This window comes from Ovis canadensis, chromosome 24, assembly GCF_042477335.2.
Source record: "Ovis canadensis isolate MfBH-ARS-UI-01 breed Bighorn chromosome 24, ARS-UI_OviCan_v2, whole genome shotgun sequence".
NCBI classification, from domain to species: domain Eukaryota; kingdom Metazoa; phylum Chordata; class Mammalia; order Artiodactyla; family Bovidae; genus Ovis; species Ovis canadensis.
The window spans coordinates 52,529,880-52,549,456 of NC_091268.1; the positions used below are offsets into that span (position 1 = coordinate 52,529,880).

A 19,577-nucleotide genomic window follows, 5' to 3' on the forward strand; every position below is an offset into this window, starting at 1 on the left:
GAACGAGCACGGGTAACAGCACTTAGCTCACTGGACACAAAACGCCAGATTCCATATCATCAACACTCAAACCTGAAGGAAGAAAAAGTCTGCGGAGGTTCCGCCCGGTGGCCGAGGCCTCACCTCCTTGTGCGGCTCCATGATCACGGTCACGCTCTTCCCGGTGACCTGGGCCAGCACCTGCAGCGAGTGCATGGCCTGCTTCCTCACGGTGGAGTTCGGGGACGTGACCTCCCGAACCAGGTCGTGGGTCACGTGGTGGAAGGACTTCTCCTGGGCCGCCACGATCTCCTCCACCCTCTCCTCGTCCTTGAGGGGCGTCGCGCACCTCATCAGAAGCTGCTCCAGGGTGGTCTTGGCCATGGCGACCGCCCCGTTGGAAACCTGCAGGCCAGGGACTCCTCAGCACCAATGACGGGTGCTGATGCCCACAGCACCCACGTCTGCATGCCTGCCCGCCCGCCCCAAACGCTGTCGCTGGGGGCCCACGCCCCTCACACACCAGCTAAGGCGTTAAGACTGCTTCGTGTTGTCCTCAAGGTACTCTGGTAGCTAGCCCTGCTGCTTAGACATCGTTTGTCATTCAGGAAGAAAATGGATCTAGACTTGGTCCTTGTGTTTACCAAACAGATTTAAGCAGGCGACGCCCACCATCTTCTACTTGTCTGTGCTACACGCATACAAAGGTTCATGAAGAACACGGCTCCTACAGGAACTTCTGCAGCACGTGAACTGTTTAATCTGTGGCAGGACTGAGAAGTAGTTCTCCCTTCACGGACCACTGGGTAAAGTCCTTTGCCAAGTGACTGTTATCAAGACTGACCCATATTTAGAGTCTCAGAGAAAGAGAACCTGAGGGCTGTGATCTGTCCTTTCATTTACGATGCTGTAGCAAGATCAGAGGATGAGATGGTTAGCTAGCAACACCAACTCAATGGACGTGAATCTGAGCAAACTCCACGAGACAGTCGAGGACAGGGAGGCCTGGCCTGCTGCAGTCCATGGGGGTCACAAAGAGTCAGACACGACTTAGTGACGGAACAACAGCAGCAGCGAAATCTAAGCTTCCCGGACAGCACGCTTGCAGAACCGCCTGAAACTCACCGCTGCCCAGGCGGACGACCGTCCTGTGCCCGTGGTGGGGTCCGGGGCCACCCCCCGCCCCGCCGCGCCCTCCCCGCCTACCTCGCCCGTCAGGTCCATCATGACGAAGAGCAGCGCTTTGAGGAAGGTCTGCTGGTTCTGCAGCACCCAGGTGAGGGGCAGGCGCTCCATGAGGAACTTGATGGACACCACGCCGCCCAGCTTCGCGTACCAGGCCTGCTCGTAGCAGCAGGCGCACAGGCGCTCCACGATGTAGGAGAAGAGGGGCAGCTGGCACGCCTGGAAGAGACGCGCACGCTCGGTGTGCTCCCAGGTCCCAGGACTCGGCGGAGCGCGGCCACCCGCGGGCACAGACAGCCCCAGCCAGACCGCACTGCTCACCCGCTCCTTCGAGCCCAGGATGATGCTCGCCACGTCGAAGATCACGGCGAGGGCCACCTCCCCAATCTTGCAGAGCTCCTTCTCCTCGTATGCCATGCAGATGGCGATGGCGTCGATGAGGACCAGGGGGTCCATCCCTTTGGAGCCGTTCTCCTCACTGTGGAACATGGCGGTGCTGGGCTGGCTGCCCACCTGGTAGCAAGGGAGCAGGAAGGGGCCTGGGAGGAGAGGCAGGCAGCAGGCGGGAAAGCTGGGCTTAGTGCCACAGACACACTCGGCCCTCCAACTGCAAAACTACCCACTGCCCTGGAGATTAGGAGTTTAATAAAAGCCAACCCTGGTACCTGACCAACTTCTGTTAAACCGCAATTATTTATAAACTAAGTAGGTATAATGTAACCGACTCCATCACACTGTGTTAACTTTCAGAGTTTCTCAATCACAGCTCAGAGACAGACTTGTTTTAAGTGAGGACCGTAATCACGTCTCTTCGTTGAAAAAACTCATTACCCAGGACAAGAGGCACAACGTGGGAGTGACTGTGGGTTATACTTTGGGAGTGACTGTGGGTTATGCTTTGGACATTCCTGACACACAAGAGGAAAAAGCAAGAGCATCCAATCCGCACAGGAGAGTCTGGCAACCACTAACAACTCACACCTGGCAGGCACCGGCCCGAGGCGAGGTGGGAGTGACTGAGACGGGAAACACTGGGAGACAAGCTAAGTGTCCAACTGTACGGCGTTGACTGTTTGGACAGGAAGAATTTTAAAAGGGGGGGAGTCCTGCGTCCTGCAGTGTTGGGAGAAAACTGCTTGTCCACCAGGGTGAGAGGTTTCGAGGACACAAAGTGCTACTCAAGAGGTCATGCCCACGACCGGCGCCGGTCTGGGAGCAGCTGCACAACTGAGGCTGAGTGTTCAGGAACAGCAGCGGGTGGTGCCGCGACATCTCCACTGCCTTCGACAAAACCACCAGTCTGCAATGGACTGGAACCACTAACAGAATAGGTCCTTTGGCACCCAGAGCCCGGGAACACCTGGAGCAGAGGTAGGGAGCGGCCAGGCAGGGGAAAGGCACAGATGAGGGTCCAGGAGCAGACTGAGGGGCTGGGGGACCCGGGCGAGCGGTGATGGAGGCTGGGCCTGGCAAACCCCACCGGGGACAGGGGGCCAGCAGGGGGCAGGACCACACACAGTCACCCCTCTACACGCAGAGGGTCCAAAAGTACTCAGCCCCCGAAACAAAAAACAAAGGGCCACAACGTTAAACCTACCGTGTTAATATTTTATACGTAAAACCAGGTGACAATTTTCAAGCAAATACAGCACCTACTGCTGGAACACCAACTCTGTGTGTCAATGGAATGAGTGGACGACCAGCAAACAACAGTCCAAAACCAATCAGCCAAACTCAGCTTCTGTGAAACACGATGTCCCTGAAGACCTCAACCCGGCTGGTCTGGGGTCACTCACCGCACTGCTGGGCGACCGCCACCATCGTGTAGTGGCGGATCAAGCTGGCCACGAAGGGCAGGGCGCTGGGCCGCAGATCTTTAATGACCGCGGACATGAACGCCCCGGTCAGGGCTTGCTCAAACGTCTTCCGGGCTGGGGTGTCCTGCGCTTTGTAGCGATGTGATATGATGACGTTGGGGATGGTCTTTTCTGTAAAGCTGTGCGACAACAATTAAATTCACCGTCACCACACTCGAGTCCAGAGCTGACGATCCTATCACAAGGGACTTATGTGCAGCTGCACGGGCCTGAGTGACTTCTCTGCTTTAATTTCAGCAACACGTGGAATCTAACGTGACAAGTTTCACGATGCACGTCTCCAGCCAACGGGTCAAGAGACACCAAATGTGCTGTCCCCTAATGTGAGCACGGGTCAACGACTCAGAGGGACATCACAGAATGAATGGCAGCACATTCAGCAGCTGAGAGAGACCAACCCTCAAGCACCCAAGATCTTCCCATTTTCTCTAAAAGAGAAGCAGGGCTGGGCAGGCAGCGTGTCCTTTTCCTGACCTGACCTGACGGAACACACCTCCGACACTGAGAGATCTGGGAGGCACCCCCACCCCTAAAGCTCTGAAACAAGGCCCACGGCCCGTCCCCGCGAAGAGCATACTTGGGGTGGGCCAGGAGCTGGTAGAGCGCGTGCTTGTTGTCCTCCAGACTCATCATCGCCACCAGGAAGCACTTGATCACTTCCCACGCCTGCCTGCGGTAGTAGGGCTCGGTGTTGGCGCTCTTCAGGCAGTCTAGAGCCGTTTCAATGGCCTGTGGCGAAGCAGCACAGCAACTGGGTTTGTGCTGAAATTGTGATTCTGAAAAGCCTTTGCTGGAGGCACGAGCAGCACCCAGAAGCAGCTCGATGCACGTCTACCCTTAAAGACAGCAGTGGGTCTGCAGAGAGGCGAGCAGGTTTCACCAAATGAAACATTTCACCAAATGCCTCCGGAGGAGGCAATGGATGCGGCTCAAACTGAAATGTGAAGCGGGGTTTACCGATTTTGTGCTTCAAAGGCCGATGGGAAATTACAGAAATTAAGTGAGCTCAGGACTCCTGTGGCAAATTTGCTGGATTAAACTAGAACCTGAGTCATCTCAGTTAAGGTTTGACTAATTTCTTCCAAAAGGGTTTACTTCATTTTTTCAGAAAACCTACCCAGCTTCATACATGTCTTATCCTAGCCTGCAGGTGGACCAGAAGGCAGGGAAGGCAGGATCACACACAAAAACACTCCAAGTCTTTAACGGCTCAGGTGCTAATGTTAAAGGTACTTACTGCTGCTACCGCTTGCTGCTACTGCTAAGTCATGTCTGACTCTCTGCAACCCCATAGATGGCAGCCCACCAGGCTCCCCCCGTCCCTGGGATTCTCCAGGCAAGAACACTGGAGTGGGTTGCCATGTCCTTAGAAATCAAAGGCCTAATCTGTACTGAAGTCTCCTCCAGTGTGAGGAGCCAGGGAGGGACCGACGGGATGGGGCCTGCCCTCCAGACGCAGGCCTCTCCCTACCTCACCCCTCTCTGCAGAAACTGGAGAGGGAACTCAGAGGAGCAGCATAACCTCCAAGCCAATCACCGTCCCCTCCCCACTGAAGGACGGACTGTCTTATGCCAAAAGCAACTGCTGTCATGTAAACCTGCAGCGCTGGGCCTGGCCCTTCCCTGCCGCTTCTGCACGTGCCCCCATGTGCCACCCGCTGGGAGGGGTCCCAGGAGCAGTACAGAATCCCTGGAAGGACCAGGGAGGCATGTCTTCACTATCCGGTTTCTTCCCTGCTTTAGCTGCTTGGGGGGAAAAACTCCTAAAGGGATCTTCTTGCTCTGCTCAGTCTATGCAGAGATCAAGTGAAAGTCACTGCTTGCATTCTAATGCCGACCCTGCACTGACAGGGCCAAAGCAGACAGAACCCCAGCTGAAGGGAATGACCCTAAGACGTGTGGACTGGCCGGGTTCACAGAGCGCTCGCTACGGTCATTTTCAAGGTAACGAAAGAACTGTAGCTGCATTTTCTTACAAGGAAACTAGTGTTTATTTGGCAAGTGCTTCGATAAAGGTTGAAATGAGGAGCTGAGATTAAAAAGGGCAACACGTCTGTGGGGCAGGGCTGGGGGAGGGGAGCGATAATGGGTGTGCTTGAGAAGGTAGGGGACAGGTGGACGGAGAGAGGACCCCAGAAACGGCTCCAGAGAGACGCTACCCAGAGGGCACCCATCCTCAAAAATGGTCAGCAATGTCTGGCTCAAAAAAAAAACAAATCACAGACACTCCTGCTGTGTCCACTTCCCACATGGACAGCGGAGTTCTAATACATAGGACAGGGTGAGGCGAGCCCGCGCTCAGGCAGGGCTGAGTGGTCCCGGCCACAGGGCACGGCCAGGCCCAGGCCTGCATGGAGCTCAGCGTCCGGCTGGCGTGCGGTTCACTGAAGCGGCCGTCACTCGGACACACGCCAAAGGGTGCAGTAAAACCCTTCCCGAAAATGCTCGCTACGGTAACGGCTGGATAAGTACCCTGAAACGATGAGGTATCAAAAGCGGCAATGCAGGCAGCGAGGGCGGATTCTATAATAAAAAGGGGAAAGTCGGATGCGACCACACGGACCATAACAAGTACGACCTTGAGTGTGGGAGGGCCAGAGGGGTCAGTGAGGTGAGGGGGGTCAGTGAGGTGAGGAGGCCAGATCTCAGTAAGGGTCAGGCAGAAGCAGCTGAGTGACTGCAACACGCTGGGCACCGTCTGCTGGTTTTGACAGAGCCGCCCCTGGAGGGAGCCCAGGAGGAAAGCGGGAGCCTGGGAGGGGCGAGGGGTGAGACAGGGACATGATCAGCCTGGTCCTACATCACCCTTGATGAGACACCCGCTGGGCATCAGAGCGGACGAAGGGCAAGGCTGAGGCGGGCGGGGCGGCACTCCCTGCCATCAGGAAGGACGGCACGGGGCAGCGCCCCCCACCACTGGCCTCCTGGCGTCACGGAAACCCTCGCCAGCTGAGCTGAGCCCCAGCAAGCCTTGCTGCTCTTTGGGTTAAGAAACTCCCGCCCAAAGGGACTGGTTCTATTTGCATGTTTCTGAACAGAAATTAAACGTCTTAAAGTGGAACCTGCAGCCTCTTTTTAAGACGCTCCCAGAGAGGCGCGCAGTTACCTTCTCCATCGGGAGCTGAAGGGACGCTTTACAGTCAGAAAACTCCACGGTGACGCTGGGGCCCTGAACTTCGGTCACAACATAGAGCAACTTCTGGGACTCCTTGAGCATCTTCCTGTTGCTGCCGCCGAACTTCCCGAGGACGCGGTAGGCCACGTGCGAGATGCTGTCCGCGGGGTTACGCAGGGTGCGCCACAGGGCCTGCAAGCCAGCGCGCGCCTGTCAGCCTCCGAGCCAACGTGCGCCCACGGCCCCCCAGCCCCACTCACAAGCTCTGGGGGACGATGCGGCGAAGACGCCCCACCCCAAAAGCCCTGGGGGACCACGTGGCGAGAACGCCCCTCCCCAAAAGCTCTGGGGGACGCCGCGGCGAAGGTGCCCCTCCCCACAAGCTCTGGAGGAAGACGCCCCTCCTGAAAAGCTCTGGAGGAAGACTCGGCAAAGATGCCCCTCCCCAAAAGTTCCGGGGGATGATGCGGCGAGGACACCCCTCCCCTCGGCCCCCTACACACAGCGCTCTGCCCGGGGGACCGGTGTTAAGTCTTGTGTGTGTCCTTCCGAGAAACTGAACGCCTTTACAGAAAACACACACATAAATGTTCTTCCGTGTTCTTGGAACACAAACGGTAGCGAGTCGTCAACAGCATAGAGCTCAAAGGCAAGAGACCGAACACACCGCTTGGATGGATACTCACAACGGGCTGGGGGAGCAGACAGGAAACACATTTGCCGTAAAGTCCTTAACCCTGGATTAGATGGGGTGTCCTCAGGTTTTTACTGCTACTAGGCTTTATAACTTATAAACACGATACACAAATTTCTTCTACATTTCAATCCTGATATGAGAAAAGATGGTGAAGAGGGAACACTGGGATTGTGAAGGGACCGGCATTACAGGAAAAACGAGTTACTGGGTACCTCGTACTCACAGTCAGTATAAAGAACAGAGAGGCCCTCAACGGTTTCAAAAAACTTCTGCGATTTCCCCAACTTTTTCACTGACATCATCATAAATCCTGAAAACGGCCACAGCTCACTATTTAAATCTATTTTCTGACACATCCTCTGTAACAAGGCCAGGTATTAGCGTCTAGTGATCATCAATATAAAATCTTTGAACTCTTCTGTAAGCAAAATTCCAGTTTCTCTTCTGTTCCTGTTGGCCTACCCGAAGCCTGAGCACCGCGGTAGAGGGACGTCTGCTCATCTCCCTGGGAGGAGGCAGCCTGGGAATGGGGTCCAGTTTCCCACCCTTGCACAGGGACTCAGCAGGCTGACGGGCCTCTGCCAGGCGGGAAGCAAGCAGGGGCCCTGAGTGGTCTCTCCCTTGACCTGTTCTGCTCACAGAAGGGCAGGAGGCCCCAAGCCCAGTCCTGCCTCCTCTCCCCACTCGGTGCTCACCCAGGCTCAGGTTGGGCCCATGGTCGGCCTTCCAGAACCAACAGTCCTGATCGCTGCCCAGGCCTCCACGTGACTGGCCTTGGCAGCTCCCACCCCGCCTCTCGGCCATCTTCTCCTTTCTAAATGGAGCCTGAGGCGCCCGCACGCAGGTCACTATCTTGTGTCCACTGTCCAGAGATCCTGCACCTCAGGAGTGACTGCATGCCCATCACAGAAGCTGGCACTCGGACCCCGACCTGGGGCCAAATACTCTCTGCTAAAGGGGTGGGTGAGCAAGCAACAGTCAGCCCTGGCCTTTAACATTCACCAACCGCAGTGCAAACAGCCACCATCAGCAAAACGCGAGGGGACAGCCCCACACCTGACACAGAGCTTGAGCCACCAGAGACACAGCACGGGTTCCAAGCCGCCTTTCTTTCTGTTTCCTCCAGGGGCGGCCAGACGGCTCTCTCTCTCTGCAACAAGCATGCACGTCTGCACTGTGTAACTCGGGAACCCCCAGAGAGAGAGCGCGTCTCCCTGGAAACAGCAGTAGCCAGGTAGCGCCTGCCTTCCCAAGCTCAACCTCACGAGAACGCGACGCTGCGGGAGCCCTCCCAGAGGGGAGCGACGCTGCGAAACAAGTATCCGCTCGACGCACGTGGTGTTTCTCCACATCACTTGGTAGGCCAGCAGCCTCATGCGGCCAGGCGAAGGCCCCATCGGCAGCGCAGCAGAGTGCCAGCCAGTGCACAGCGAGGCGAGCTCCCGGGAAGGAGGCGGGTCCCGGGGCCGCGGTGCCCTCTGTCGGCAGCACGGGGACGCGCGCTCACCTGCATGAGCTCGGCGCGCACTGGCTGGATGTGGTCGTACAGGAAGTCGGGCTGCAGGTTGTCCACACACAGCTCCAGCGTCCGCAGGCCTTGGCTGACCAGCGTCTGAGAGCCGTTGAGCGCCGACACCAGGGGGTCCATGAGCATGGGCAGGTAGGGCAGGAGCGAGCTCAGCCGCACCGGGACCGTCAGGCACAGCTCCACGAACAGGTCCTTCATGTGCTGCTTGTGCAGGCCGCTCTGCAGCATGTTGAGCCCTGCGTGGGACATCAGCACGCTGAGCCCTGCGCGCGGGGGACGGTGCCGCCCCAGTGCACCCCGGTAACGCAGAGAATAACCGGCCACTCTTTCTGTAAACACCCGCCTCAAGACAGAATCACGCCTCGGAGTCACGTCTGCTGCACCTGTCCTGTACCTGCACCCGAGGCCTCGTCCGTCTACCACGCGGCAACAGCAGGCTGCGTGCAATCAGGTTAGGTTGTGATGAGTTATTAAACGTGGACTGAACTAACGTTAAGGACTAATTAATGCTACACAAGGTATTTAACATCATGTTCTCCAGTGAATAAGCACAATCTAGAAAGAAACAGACTCCATCGTGACGTGTTCACCTCAAGTCTGAGGCTTACAAGCTTGCATGTCATTTCAGGTTTCCAGTAAACCACAGCTGATGTTTATGCTTTAAAATAAACTTAAAAAAAAAAATCCATTTGATTTTGTAAATGAGAGGAGCTTCCTTCTTATAAACTCACGGCCCCATACACTCTTAAGGAGGGTAACCGAGTATTTACCGAGCCCCACTCCTAAAAAACGTCAGATGTGGACCTGCCCACAGAACCTGAGAGACAGCTCGGAAGAGAAAAGCAGGGAACAGCGCCCCCCAAACAAGGTGCATCCCAGCCAGCTGAGGCTAAAGAAAGAGGGACTGCGAGGCGAGGCAATACACAGCAGTCACACCAGACTCAGAACCCAAAGGAGAAGGGAGACAAGGAGAGGGCCCAGGCCCAGCTCCCAGGAGGGGATGTGCTTGAACAAAACAGGTGGGCAGAGAAGGGAGGCTGGGAAGACTGCAGGCGGGGCCGTGAGACCAATCAGAGCAGAGGGCACAGGCTGGGGAGGCCTGGTGTGTGTGTGTGTTAGTCGCTCAGTCGTGCCCGACTCTTTGCCACCCCATGGACTGCAATACACCAGCTTCCTCTGTCCGTGAGGTTTTCCAGGCAAAGATACCGGAGTGGGTTGCCATTTCCTTCTCCAGCGGATCTTCCCAACCCAGGGATCGAAGCCGGGTCTCCTCCATTGTAGGCAGATTCTTTACCGACTGAGCTACAAAGCAAGCCCCTGCAGTCCAGGAGAGGCCTGGAGTCAGGGTCAAATACAGACAACACAGCCCGCCTGCGGGCCTCCTTAAGCACCTGCTGGGGGACTTAGGGCCACGTTACCTTCAACATGGAGGAGGGCATGGCAACCCACTCCAGTATTCTCGCCTGGAGAATCCCAAGGACAGAGGAGCCTGGTGGGCGACATCCCGTGGGGTCACACAGCCAGACACGACTGAGCAACTAACACTGCCTTCGACATGCTTGAGGCTTTCCCAGGGACCTTCTGGGCACATTATGCTGTGAATGGCCTCTCTCAGAAGAATTTATAAAGTCCTTTCCCAGGGACCTTCTGGGCACATTATGCTGTGAATGGCCTCTCTCAGAAGAATTTATAAAGTCCTTTCCCAGGGACCTTCTGGGCACATTATGCTGTGAATGGCTTCTCTCAGAAGAATTTATAAAGAAAATACAGAAGAAGATTCAATCCCTTGCCAAGAGCTCACCATTACCAAAAAAATAAACAAAAAAAGACATTCCTAGGACAGTGTGTCCACTCAGTTCATATCTGTGAATATTCATTGGACTTGAGCTGCCCTTTGGCTGTAAGCCTTGAAAGCATTCCTAATGCACAGGAATGAAAGAATCCTGTCTGTGCACCGTAGCAACTAAATAAAAACACATATTTTACTGCATTTCTATGTATTGTATATAGGGCTTATATTAGCTTTATAACTTGTTTTTTTGCCTTTTTGTTCTCTTTCAGTCTAGAGATCTCTGACCTTACTACTCTCCTCTCTAAAACTGCTTCGCAAATGCTACAAGAACATCCTAACTCGGGTCAACGAAGACCTTCCCACTCGCAACCAATTCTGAGCAGGGAGACGTACCCACCCCTTTAAAGCTCAAGACACAGGGACAGACACACACACACACGCACACACGTCCCCTCACCATGACCGGGTGCAGGGGAGGAACCCCAGCAAACACGGTCAGCCAGAACCCGCGCGTGCACACAAGACTCAACGGTGGCCGGGATCACTGTTCTGACCTTGCAGGAGGTTGGGTAGGAGAGGCAGGAATTCCTGATACAGGAGGTCGTGGCTCCCGCCCCCAATGGAGCGGAACAAGGCCCGCAGCAGCAGGAAGTAGTTGTAGGGCTCTTTGGCTGTCTGGGCGAGCTCCATGGAGCTGTTGACAATCTTGTGCAGGTGAGGCTGCGGGATGGAGGAAAACCAGGTTAACAGGCTCCAAAGGGAGGAGGGTTCACTGCACAAAGGGAGGAAGAGAAGGTCATTTTGATGAATTTTCCAAAAAGAAAAACCAAACAGAACCATTCTAACTTTTATTTGACTCAAATTAATTTCTCTTAAAATACAGGTAGCTTTCCACCCAGTTTGGCTGTGAAAAAAGCATTTACTAGGTTCCTATCTCACCACTAATATGTAGGTAAGCGATGCTGCACAGACACTTTGCAGCAGGACCTGGAGGGCCTGCTGGCTCTGCAGTTCTTGGGAACAGTCCCTCCCCAAGACTAAATAATCAAACGAGACGGAAGAAGCTGGTCTCCTAATAACTATCGAAATACAAAAAGCAACCCAAAGGCACCGAAACTTCACTACCAATCACATACTACACACGCCAAGTTGGGAAGAGCCTCAAAAGACGTTCGAGATCGGAACGTTTTAGAAGACTTGATCAGAAAATCTGTTCATGAGTATTTTCTTCAAAAAAGCACTTTATTAGCTTAAAGTTTAGTGAATAGCTTAAAACAAGTTAGCTTTTTATCTTGTACTTCAAATCCCAGTTTTGACACGCGACAGGCTAAGTTTGACGTGAGTTTTTCTGCAGGCGCATTTAAAGTGAACTGGAAACTGCAAACCATCAGCACAGCCATTCATAACTGCATATGGCATAATTTCTTTTACAGAGAAGTCATCCCTATTAGTCTCAAGACAAAGCATTCTATCAAATTATTCTTTGAACACCTCTCCAACAATATTCAGACACCTCATCATTAGACTTGTCTGTTAAGTTTTATTCTCTTTTTTGTTGGTTGCTGGTTTATATAGTTGTCCCCGAGGTTGGCAAAAATTGTATTATTTGAAGATATTAAATTATGTGGACAAAGAACACAAATATTTTGCATCTTTCTGAAAGTTTGTCTTTTTATACTAACTCAAAAGTAATGTCAAGGTTGTTGGTAACTGAACACTACGTAACTGAAAAAGTGGAGGAAACTGTCTCACACAAGCACAAATTACTGGTGCTTTATGTCGCATTTACTTCAGAAGAAAATGGACCTCCTTTACATTCTCAAACTTCCCCCCACAGGAAAACATCTCTCTTCAGACGGAGCTGCAATACTCAGCCTTCTGCAGAAGCTAAAATACCCTGCTGTCGGGCAAGAGAATTTTGAGAAGGTTTTTGCTCCATGTGCTGCCTTCGGTGGCTGCCATAAGCACGCGCTGGCTTCTGCCGTTTGCTGGAATCAACTAGCTGGTGAGACATCACAGCACGCACAGGATCAGTCACGCAGCGGGGTGCGTCAGGAAACATACCCCTCCCGGACGGCCTTAACATGGGGACACAAGCTGGCTGCAGTCCTTGATTCAGAGGGAAATGAGCAAACAGGCCTGAGACGGGGCGTCTGTGCGCCGAACGCAAGAAGGTACGAACACAGACACGACACGCCGGGCAGGAAGCGGGTGCGCCGGGAGCTGCTCAACAGCCAGCCGCTCCTTGTCGGGTCTGGGAGGCCAGATGTTCCTCCCTCTTCTATTTTTTCGTGTCACCCGATTTTTTTCTTTCTAAAAAGAACACGATGTGCTCCTACCCTACTTGTGTGGTTCGTGTAAGAAATGACTTCAAAAATGAAAATTCAGTGGTGCCGAGACTACTGACAAGCCCTGCGAGTTGAGAGTTCTCACGTGTTCATCCTGGGTCAGCAGGCGACCAGGAGCAGCTCTGCTTTAAAACACCTGCAGGGTTTTCCACACTTGGCTCCAACTGGTTGTAAGCATTTATTAATTTAATATTATTGCGTTTGAAAACATAAACAGCCACTCCGGTTTCTGCTCAAGATGAAAAGTATTGAGAAACAACGACGACAAAAAAACAACCCCAAACACAACGTGCGGGCTGGGTCTGACTCTACCTTCAGCATCTGTTCATTCTCAGCTGCGAAGAGGGAGACAGAGCCGAAGACCAACTTGAACAGCTTGAGATACAGGTTGGAGAGCTCGACGTTCGAGCCCATCTCCGGCAGGCGGTCCAGGAGGTACTCCACCAGGATCGTAGCAAACAGAGCAGAGGTAGTAGGGTTTGCCAGGAAGGAATTGGCGACAATCTGTCAGAACGAGAGACGCACGTGACAAACAGCGCCCCGTCCACGAAGCGGCTCCAAGAAAAAGCAATCGACATTTCAGAATCACAAAATCAAATCTGTATCAGACACTCCCAGACCCGAATTATCCACCAAAAGAAAAAAAAAGCCATCAAAATCGATTTATTGAGTGTTGCGTGGAACAAACAGTTCACTTTAAGAACTCAAATCTGTCATTTCCTCCCCACTCTCAAGTACCAAGAGCCTATGTCTAATACATACTTAATTTCTACTATGAAGGGAACTGGTCCAAAATACCCTGAGCTTTTGAAAACAATTTTTTTTTTCTCACTATGGCCTAACAGTTCTCTTTATGGACCATAAAGATGAGTGCCAAAGAACTGATGCATTTGAACTGTGTTGGAGAAGACTCTTGAGGGTTCCTTGGACTGCAAGATCAAACCAGTCAATCCTAAAGAAAATCAGTCCTGAATATTCACTGAAGGACTGACGCTGAAGCTCCAATACTTTGGCCACCTGATGCCAAGAGCCAACTCATTGGAAAAGACCCTGATGCTGGAAAAGGCTGAAGGCAGGAGGGAAAGGGGTGACAGAGGATGAGTTGATGGGATGGCATCACTGATTCAATGGACATGAGTTTGCACAAGCTCAGGGAGCTGGTGAGGGGCAGGGAAGCTTCGTGTGCTGCAGTCCATGGAATCTCAAAGAATTGGACACAACTGAGCGACTGAAATGAACAGTTCTCTATAAATTTTGCTCTACGAGCACTATCCTTAGGCACGTTACTTAGAAATAAAAGAAATACCGAGACGACCCTGTATGCAAGACAGGGAAAGAGACACAGATGTGTATAACAGACTTTTGGACTCAGAGGGAGAGGGAGAGGGTGGGATGATTTGGGAGAATGACATTCTAACAAGTATACTATCATGTAAGAATTGAATCGCCAGTCTATGTCTGATGCAGGATGCAGCATGCTTGGGGCTGGTGCATGGGGATGACCCAGAGAGATGTTATGGGGAGGGAGGTGGGAGGGGGGTTCATGTTTGGGAACGCATGTAAAAAAAAAAAAAGAAAAAAAAAAGAAAAAAAGAAATACCGAGTATTCGACACATGTTGAAAGAACGTAAGAAAAGAGTGTCATACCTGAAGAGCGTAGTTTTTTGAGATTCTTTCCACCATATAAGGGACTGTAGTTTGAAAGATTTCTTTGAATGTCAGCGGGTTCATCATTGTGAAGACACCGGCAAAGTGCTCCAGCACCTCCTTCTCTTCCTTCATCCTCACGGTTTGGCAGTTTGCTACTCGGATGTACGTCTGTCCATTTCCTGCTATCTGAACCTTGCACAGGGGAACAACACCACGGGAATCAAAATTGAGTCTCTGAACGTATTCCATTACACCACCAGATGAGCGGGGTGCACGTAAGAGAATCAGACATCAAATGTCTACCGCCCACCCCCATCTTCTAAATTTCTATTCTCACCTAAAATTTGAAAACAAAACAAAACAAAACACAAACCCCAAAACCTTTGTTACCAGTAACAAATTCAGTAAAATTAAATCTTATTTCTACTGCATTCCCTTTATACCATCTGCCCCTCAGAATACACTGACATGAGAATTCTCACCATCGACGCAACCCTGTGCTGGAGAACAAACGCAATCCGGGCCGTCAATACTCCAGACCACCCAAACGGCAACAGACTGAGAGGCCCCTTCCGTCACTAGTGTCTTAATCCTAAGAGGAGCCTGGCCTGAGGGCGCTGCCTACCTGATAAATGTCTAAAGCCTGCATTGCGTACTTGACAAGCTTGATGTAAATCTGGCTCTCTTTGGGCTGTAACTGCTTGTTGGGAATGAACTGAGCTTCTGGAAGAGAGAGGGCACGGTAAGTTACTGGGAGCAACACCGACTCTAGGAAGAACATGGTCTAAGCGACTCAGGAGCGGGATTACCACCAGGAGCTTTACACGACGTGATGCCCCACGTGATGGTCTTGACGCCGCAGACCAGGGTTTTGACCAGACTCCGGCAGTCCGTGACCTGGAACGTCTGCTTGTCCTCCTTGTCCTTCTCGCCTTGCTTCTCAAAGGGCGGCACGGGGGCCGGGGTCACGGGGGTGGCGGGGGTGGGCGGCGGGGGTGGTGGCGGGGCAGGGGCGGGGACAGGGGCTGGGGATGGGGCCGGGCCTGGGGCTGCAGGGGCCGCGGGCACCCCGGGCAGGGCCGCCTCCACGGCCCCGAGCTCAGACTGAGGCTTGCACTTCTTAAAGATGGCAGAGAGCTGGTACCGCGCGATGGTGTGGAACTTGAGAACAAACACCTGTCAGGAAGGGAAAGTGCAAGGCAGGCACAAGTCACTCTCTTCACCAGGCCCAGCACCTGTCCAGAGGACAGAACACACTCTCAAGCCACCTGCTGGAGTCGCTGTTTCCCCTCCAGAGTTACTAGATGAACTTCCCTGGGGGAGAAGCAGGGGGTGATCGGCCCGATGCCCTGGGACCGCTCCATGATCCACCCCTGACCCGGCACCAGACACCTCCCTAGAGATGTTCACGGACAAGGGAGCGCGGGGCTACACAGCATCACAGGAAACACCGCTCCAGACTGCCCATCAGCAGAGTGCTGAGCACACCTGTGGTTGCCTCCCTCAGCCCTGACAGTCCTAGGAGGCGGCCCGCAGCTGTCCCGGGCAGGGGACGAGCAGGCCAGCAGAGAAGGTCCAACATCCCGCCCCAGGACCCTGGCCTAGTTGATGAGGGAGCGGGGCCTTGCACCCAGGGAGTCTAAACACCTGGGCCCCAGCTTGGCGACCAGGCGGCCCCTGAACCGCTGGCAGAGCGCTCAGGCGAGCACACAGCGCCAGGCGGGGTGAAGGCGCACGTCGTGCGGGGGTGCCGGGCGCCGCACCTCCAGCATCCGCATCAGCACATCCCGCCCGTTGCCGCTCTCCTGCTCGCTCTTGGAGCGGATGCAGTCCACCAGGTTCAGCAGGAGCTTGCAGGACATGGTCTGGATGCTACTGGGCAGGGACTCGTCGTCAATGTTCTTGGCGAACAGCTGGACAGCGAGGGAGAGGTCGCTGAGGGGCAGGTGCTGGCGGACGTGGTGCACGAGGTCGGCCAGCGTGCTGTAGGCGAGGGGCCTGCGGGCAGAGACCTCCGCTAGCATGTCTCCCGGCCCGGTCTGCGGGCCCCCACCTGCACCGCCCCCAGGGACCCCGGCGGCAGAACGGCTGGCCTGGGCACACTGCGCATGGTCTCGGGTTCCCCGTTACCTCCTCCCAGCTATAGGATTGAGAGGCTCCAGTCTTGTCTTACTGCTTAAATCTTAACTTTCTAAGTTGAAACAGATGGTTGCCTTCATGCACCGAAGCGCACCTCCATGTTTACACCGCCATGCCTGGTTAGCCTGAGCAGAACCACCCACAGCTGGGCCCTGCCCTGAATGCGCTCTGCTGCTCAAACACAAACAGCCTGTCAATTGGTAACTTACAGGCCATGCGTCACATTTCCTACGTGCAAAACAAAACACTTAACACTAGTCAAACAGTTCTACCTACAGTGCAAATCAAGACAGCGACTCGGATTCAGCCAAGGCACATAAAGCAAACCAAGGCATTTCCGAAACTTCCTGCAACTCTCAATCAAACGGGAGAGGAAAGGCCCATAGCCCACACTCGTGGAGACGCTCCTGACACAGTGCCAGATCTCCGGCCCCAGCGCCGGCTTTACCATCATACCTGAGAGTCTCCCGAGCGGTGTATCCTGAGCCAATCAGAATGGATTCGTCAAACAGCTTGTCCATGCAAGGAATGAACTCTGGAACACAAACATCCATTGCCTCCATCACCAAACAAACCAGGTGGCCAGCAAGTCCCTTAATAGTACTTTCACAGGCGCTGCTTTGCACCAGCGAGCCACCCAGATTTGGCAAAGTGGGGAGGAGGAGTCACCCACAATGCTTTAGCCTGAGATGCTGGTTTTGCTGGGTCATGCCAGCCACGCACCTCACACACATCAGCGTCAGAGATGAACCATGCGCCTCACGTCCCTGGCGTGGAACCTGCCCCAGTGCTTCACTCAGGTCAGTCCAGGGTCCTTAAAAGCTGGCACCAACCTCCCAAGGGGGCGGTAGTCTCTAAATGTCCCTTTATCCACTGCCCTTAAGTTGTCCTTCTTAAAGATCTTAAGGTTGGTCATCATGGAGAAATAAGGATGCTTCTCTATGTAAATTAACAATGGGCTTCAAAATAAGTATCAGAAATCTTGTTTGGAAGGAAAAAACACAGCAGCCTCTAAAAGCTGAATTCAACCAGTCTAACATTTAACCTAACTTCGGAGAGTAGTGTCTTAGAAACCTGTTGTTCTTTGTAGAGTTAACAAGACTGAAACCAAGCTTCCCGGCCCTAGAAGAGTGTCTGGGAAAGATCTACCCTGCCTGCTGGATCGGAGGTGACCGAACACAGATGAGAAAGATTTCTAATCCGTCAGCACTTCAGCAAGGACAAGTCTCCCGTTGAGCGGCTCCCCACCACACCTCCAAAGTCACTATTACTCAGCTGGCAGGAAAACCGAAAGCTAGTCACTCCAGACGCGACTCAGTCACTTCAGCAAACAGATTTTTAAGACATTCCATGTAAAACTGTTCATCATTTCACAGCATGGAGAAAGAAAAGTCTTCCTCTCATCTTTTAAAGCTCGCTGGCTCTGAGTCAGAAAAAGCAAATGGCTATCTGCAGTGTCAAAAGATAGGCAGTCAGAAGGCAGAGACATACTGAGAGTTACTCAGACGGTAAACTGGGCTAAGGAGATTGTCACATTAATTATGAAATTGTTGACGAGCTAAAGCAAGAACCCTGGCGGCAGGTGAAACAGGGAGGCAGTCAGAGAGAGGAACGAGGGGGAGACAGAAAGAGGGGAGGGAAGAAGGCAGACACAGGCCCAGGAGAGAAAACACAGCCAGAGCAGCAATAAACCAGGGAAAGGCCCATGGAGCCAGAAACCCCGTGCGGGACGGCCCAGCCCTCGCTTGCTCGCTCGCAGGGGCCAGGCGGACGTACGGTTTCTCAGCTCCGTGGTGAGGATGTGCTTGGCGGCGATCAGCAGCTCCTTCCGGAGGTGCGCGGTCTCCGCCGGACAATTTGAAAGCAGCTGTAACATTCCTTTGACCATTTGCTGAGAGTACTTAGTCACCAACTCCTGCACCAGGGAGAGGAAAGCAACGCAGTTACACTGGTGGGCAGCTGCTGAGAAAAATCCAGTTTTATAAATTTTTAAACAAAAAAAAATTTCAGTTAGGACTAAATTTGGCTCAGAGGACCCTCAGAAAGTAACAGGCCTAACAAACAAGCATTTGCCTTGTCGGGTCAGTCTGCGCGCTGCCACCCTGCTGGGAGAGGCGGCGACACAGGAGGAGTTCAATGGGATCATGGAGGCCCTTTTTATTTTCTGCGTCTTTCCAACTTTCAACAAGGTCCCTGTTACAGGGAAGGAGGGAGAAATAAACATCGAAGTTAAACAAAATTCTTCACTCAGTCATCCCATCGACGTGAGTCACAAATGACACCTTTAATCAGCTCAGAATGAGTTCAAGTCACATCTGCTTTCTGAGGCGTCTCAGGAAGGTATTCACGATAACTCAAGCTGACCAAAATATCAAAGGGCATCTAATTCAGATTTTTTTACTACTATAAAAATGTCATCTCTTTGACATTCTGGAAAAGTCAAAAAACTATGGGGACAGAAGACAAACCAGTGTTGGCCAGGGACAGGGGACAGGAGGACGAGACTGACTATGTGTAAGAGGAATTTTTCGGAAGATGGAAATGTTCTGTATTTTGATCTTCTGGTTGGTGGTTAGGTATGCATCTGTTGATTCAGCGAACTTTACACCCACAAAAGGTGACTTTTACTCCTTGTAAATTATGTCCCCTTGTAAATTATGTAAACCTGATTTAAAACAGAGGTCAGTGAACTTACCTGGTAAATTCTGATGATGTAAGCTAAAAATGACAACGTTTTAATTTGAGCAGCAATGAAATCAGCATACAGCTCCTTGTTGTAAAGTTTATGTTGCCTAAGTGAGAAGTGATAAAATTAACAACATTAGCTGTCAGTTCTTTAGGTGATATTGTATCACCTACAGTAATTACCAAGCCCAAAAGGTTGCTTTCTACACAGCAGCAACAGTCAACGTGCCCACACTTTTATGCAGTTCTGAGTAACATAAAGAGGCCTTAAAGACATAAAGCAGGCATTTCTGCCAGGCCCTTGGGCAGCAGCCACAACCTGAACCCAAACAGTCAACGGGAGCCCGACCTGCCTGCTCCCCAAGGCGGGCGCCTATTTGAGCAGTGAAAGACCTCTGCCACAGGGGTTCTCAGAGCGGGTCCACCCTTAGATCCTGCCCTCGAGTGACTCAGAGCCAGACAGGCCGCAGGTCAAGAGACAAGTGGCAAGGGTCTGAGAAGGAACGCCGCGAAGTCGGAGAACACGCTTTGCTGAGAGGCTTCGTGGGGTCTGGCCCAGTCAGCGATTAAGGGTAATGGGGT

The 19,577-nt window shown here is 52.9% G+C and overlaps 1 protein-coding gene across 8 annotated transcripts in view; it reads right to left on the reverse strand.

Moving 5' to 3' along the window:
• The window catches only part of TRRAP (transformation/transcription domain associated protein), a 90,729-nt gene that overhangs the window by 56,518 nt on the left and 14,634 nt on the right, over window positions 1–19,577 (reverse strand). For 6 of the 8 annotated variants that reach the window (XM_069570766.1, XM_069570765.1, XM_069570764.1 and 3 more), the window contains exons 11-26: window positions 19,006–19,102; window positions 18,087–18,225; window positions 16,767–16,845; window positions 15,935–16,169; window positions 14,981–15,347; window positions 14,797–14,894; window positions 14,169–14,363; window positions 12,834–13,025; window positions 10,728–10,893; window positions 8,361–8,617; window positions 6,148–6,348; window positions 3,619–3,770; window positions 2,961–3,160; window positions 1,486–1,703; window positions 1,186–1,383; window positions 124–384 (exon numbers count right to left, since the gene is read on the reverse strand). In XM_069570766.1, the coding sequence (XP_069426867.1) occupies window positions 124–384; window positions 1,186–1,383; window positions 1,486–1,703; window positions 2,961–3,160; window positions 3,619–3,770; window positions 6,148–6,348; window positions 8,361–8,617; window positions 10,728–10,893; window positions 12,834–13,025; window positions 14,169–14,363; window positions 14,797–14,894; window positions 14,981–15,347; window positions 15,935–16,169; window positions 16,767–16,845; window positions 18,087–18,225; window positions 19,006–19,102 (3,055 nt within the window). The remainder of the gene's footprint in view (window positions 1–123; window positions 385–1,185; window positions 1,384–1,485; window positions 1,704–2,960; window positions 3,161–3,618; window positions 3,771–6,147; window positions 6,349–8,360; window positions 8,618–10,727; window positions 10,894–12,833; window positions 13,026–14,168; window positions 14,364–14,796; window positions 14,895–14,980; window positions 15,348–15,934; window positions 16,170–16,766; window positions 16,846–18,086; window positions 18,226–19,005; window positions 19,103–19,577) is intronic. The other 2 variants (XM_069570762.1, XM_069570763.1) reach the window with 2 other exon arrangements.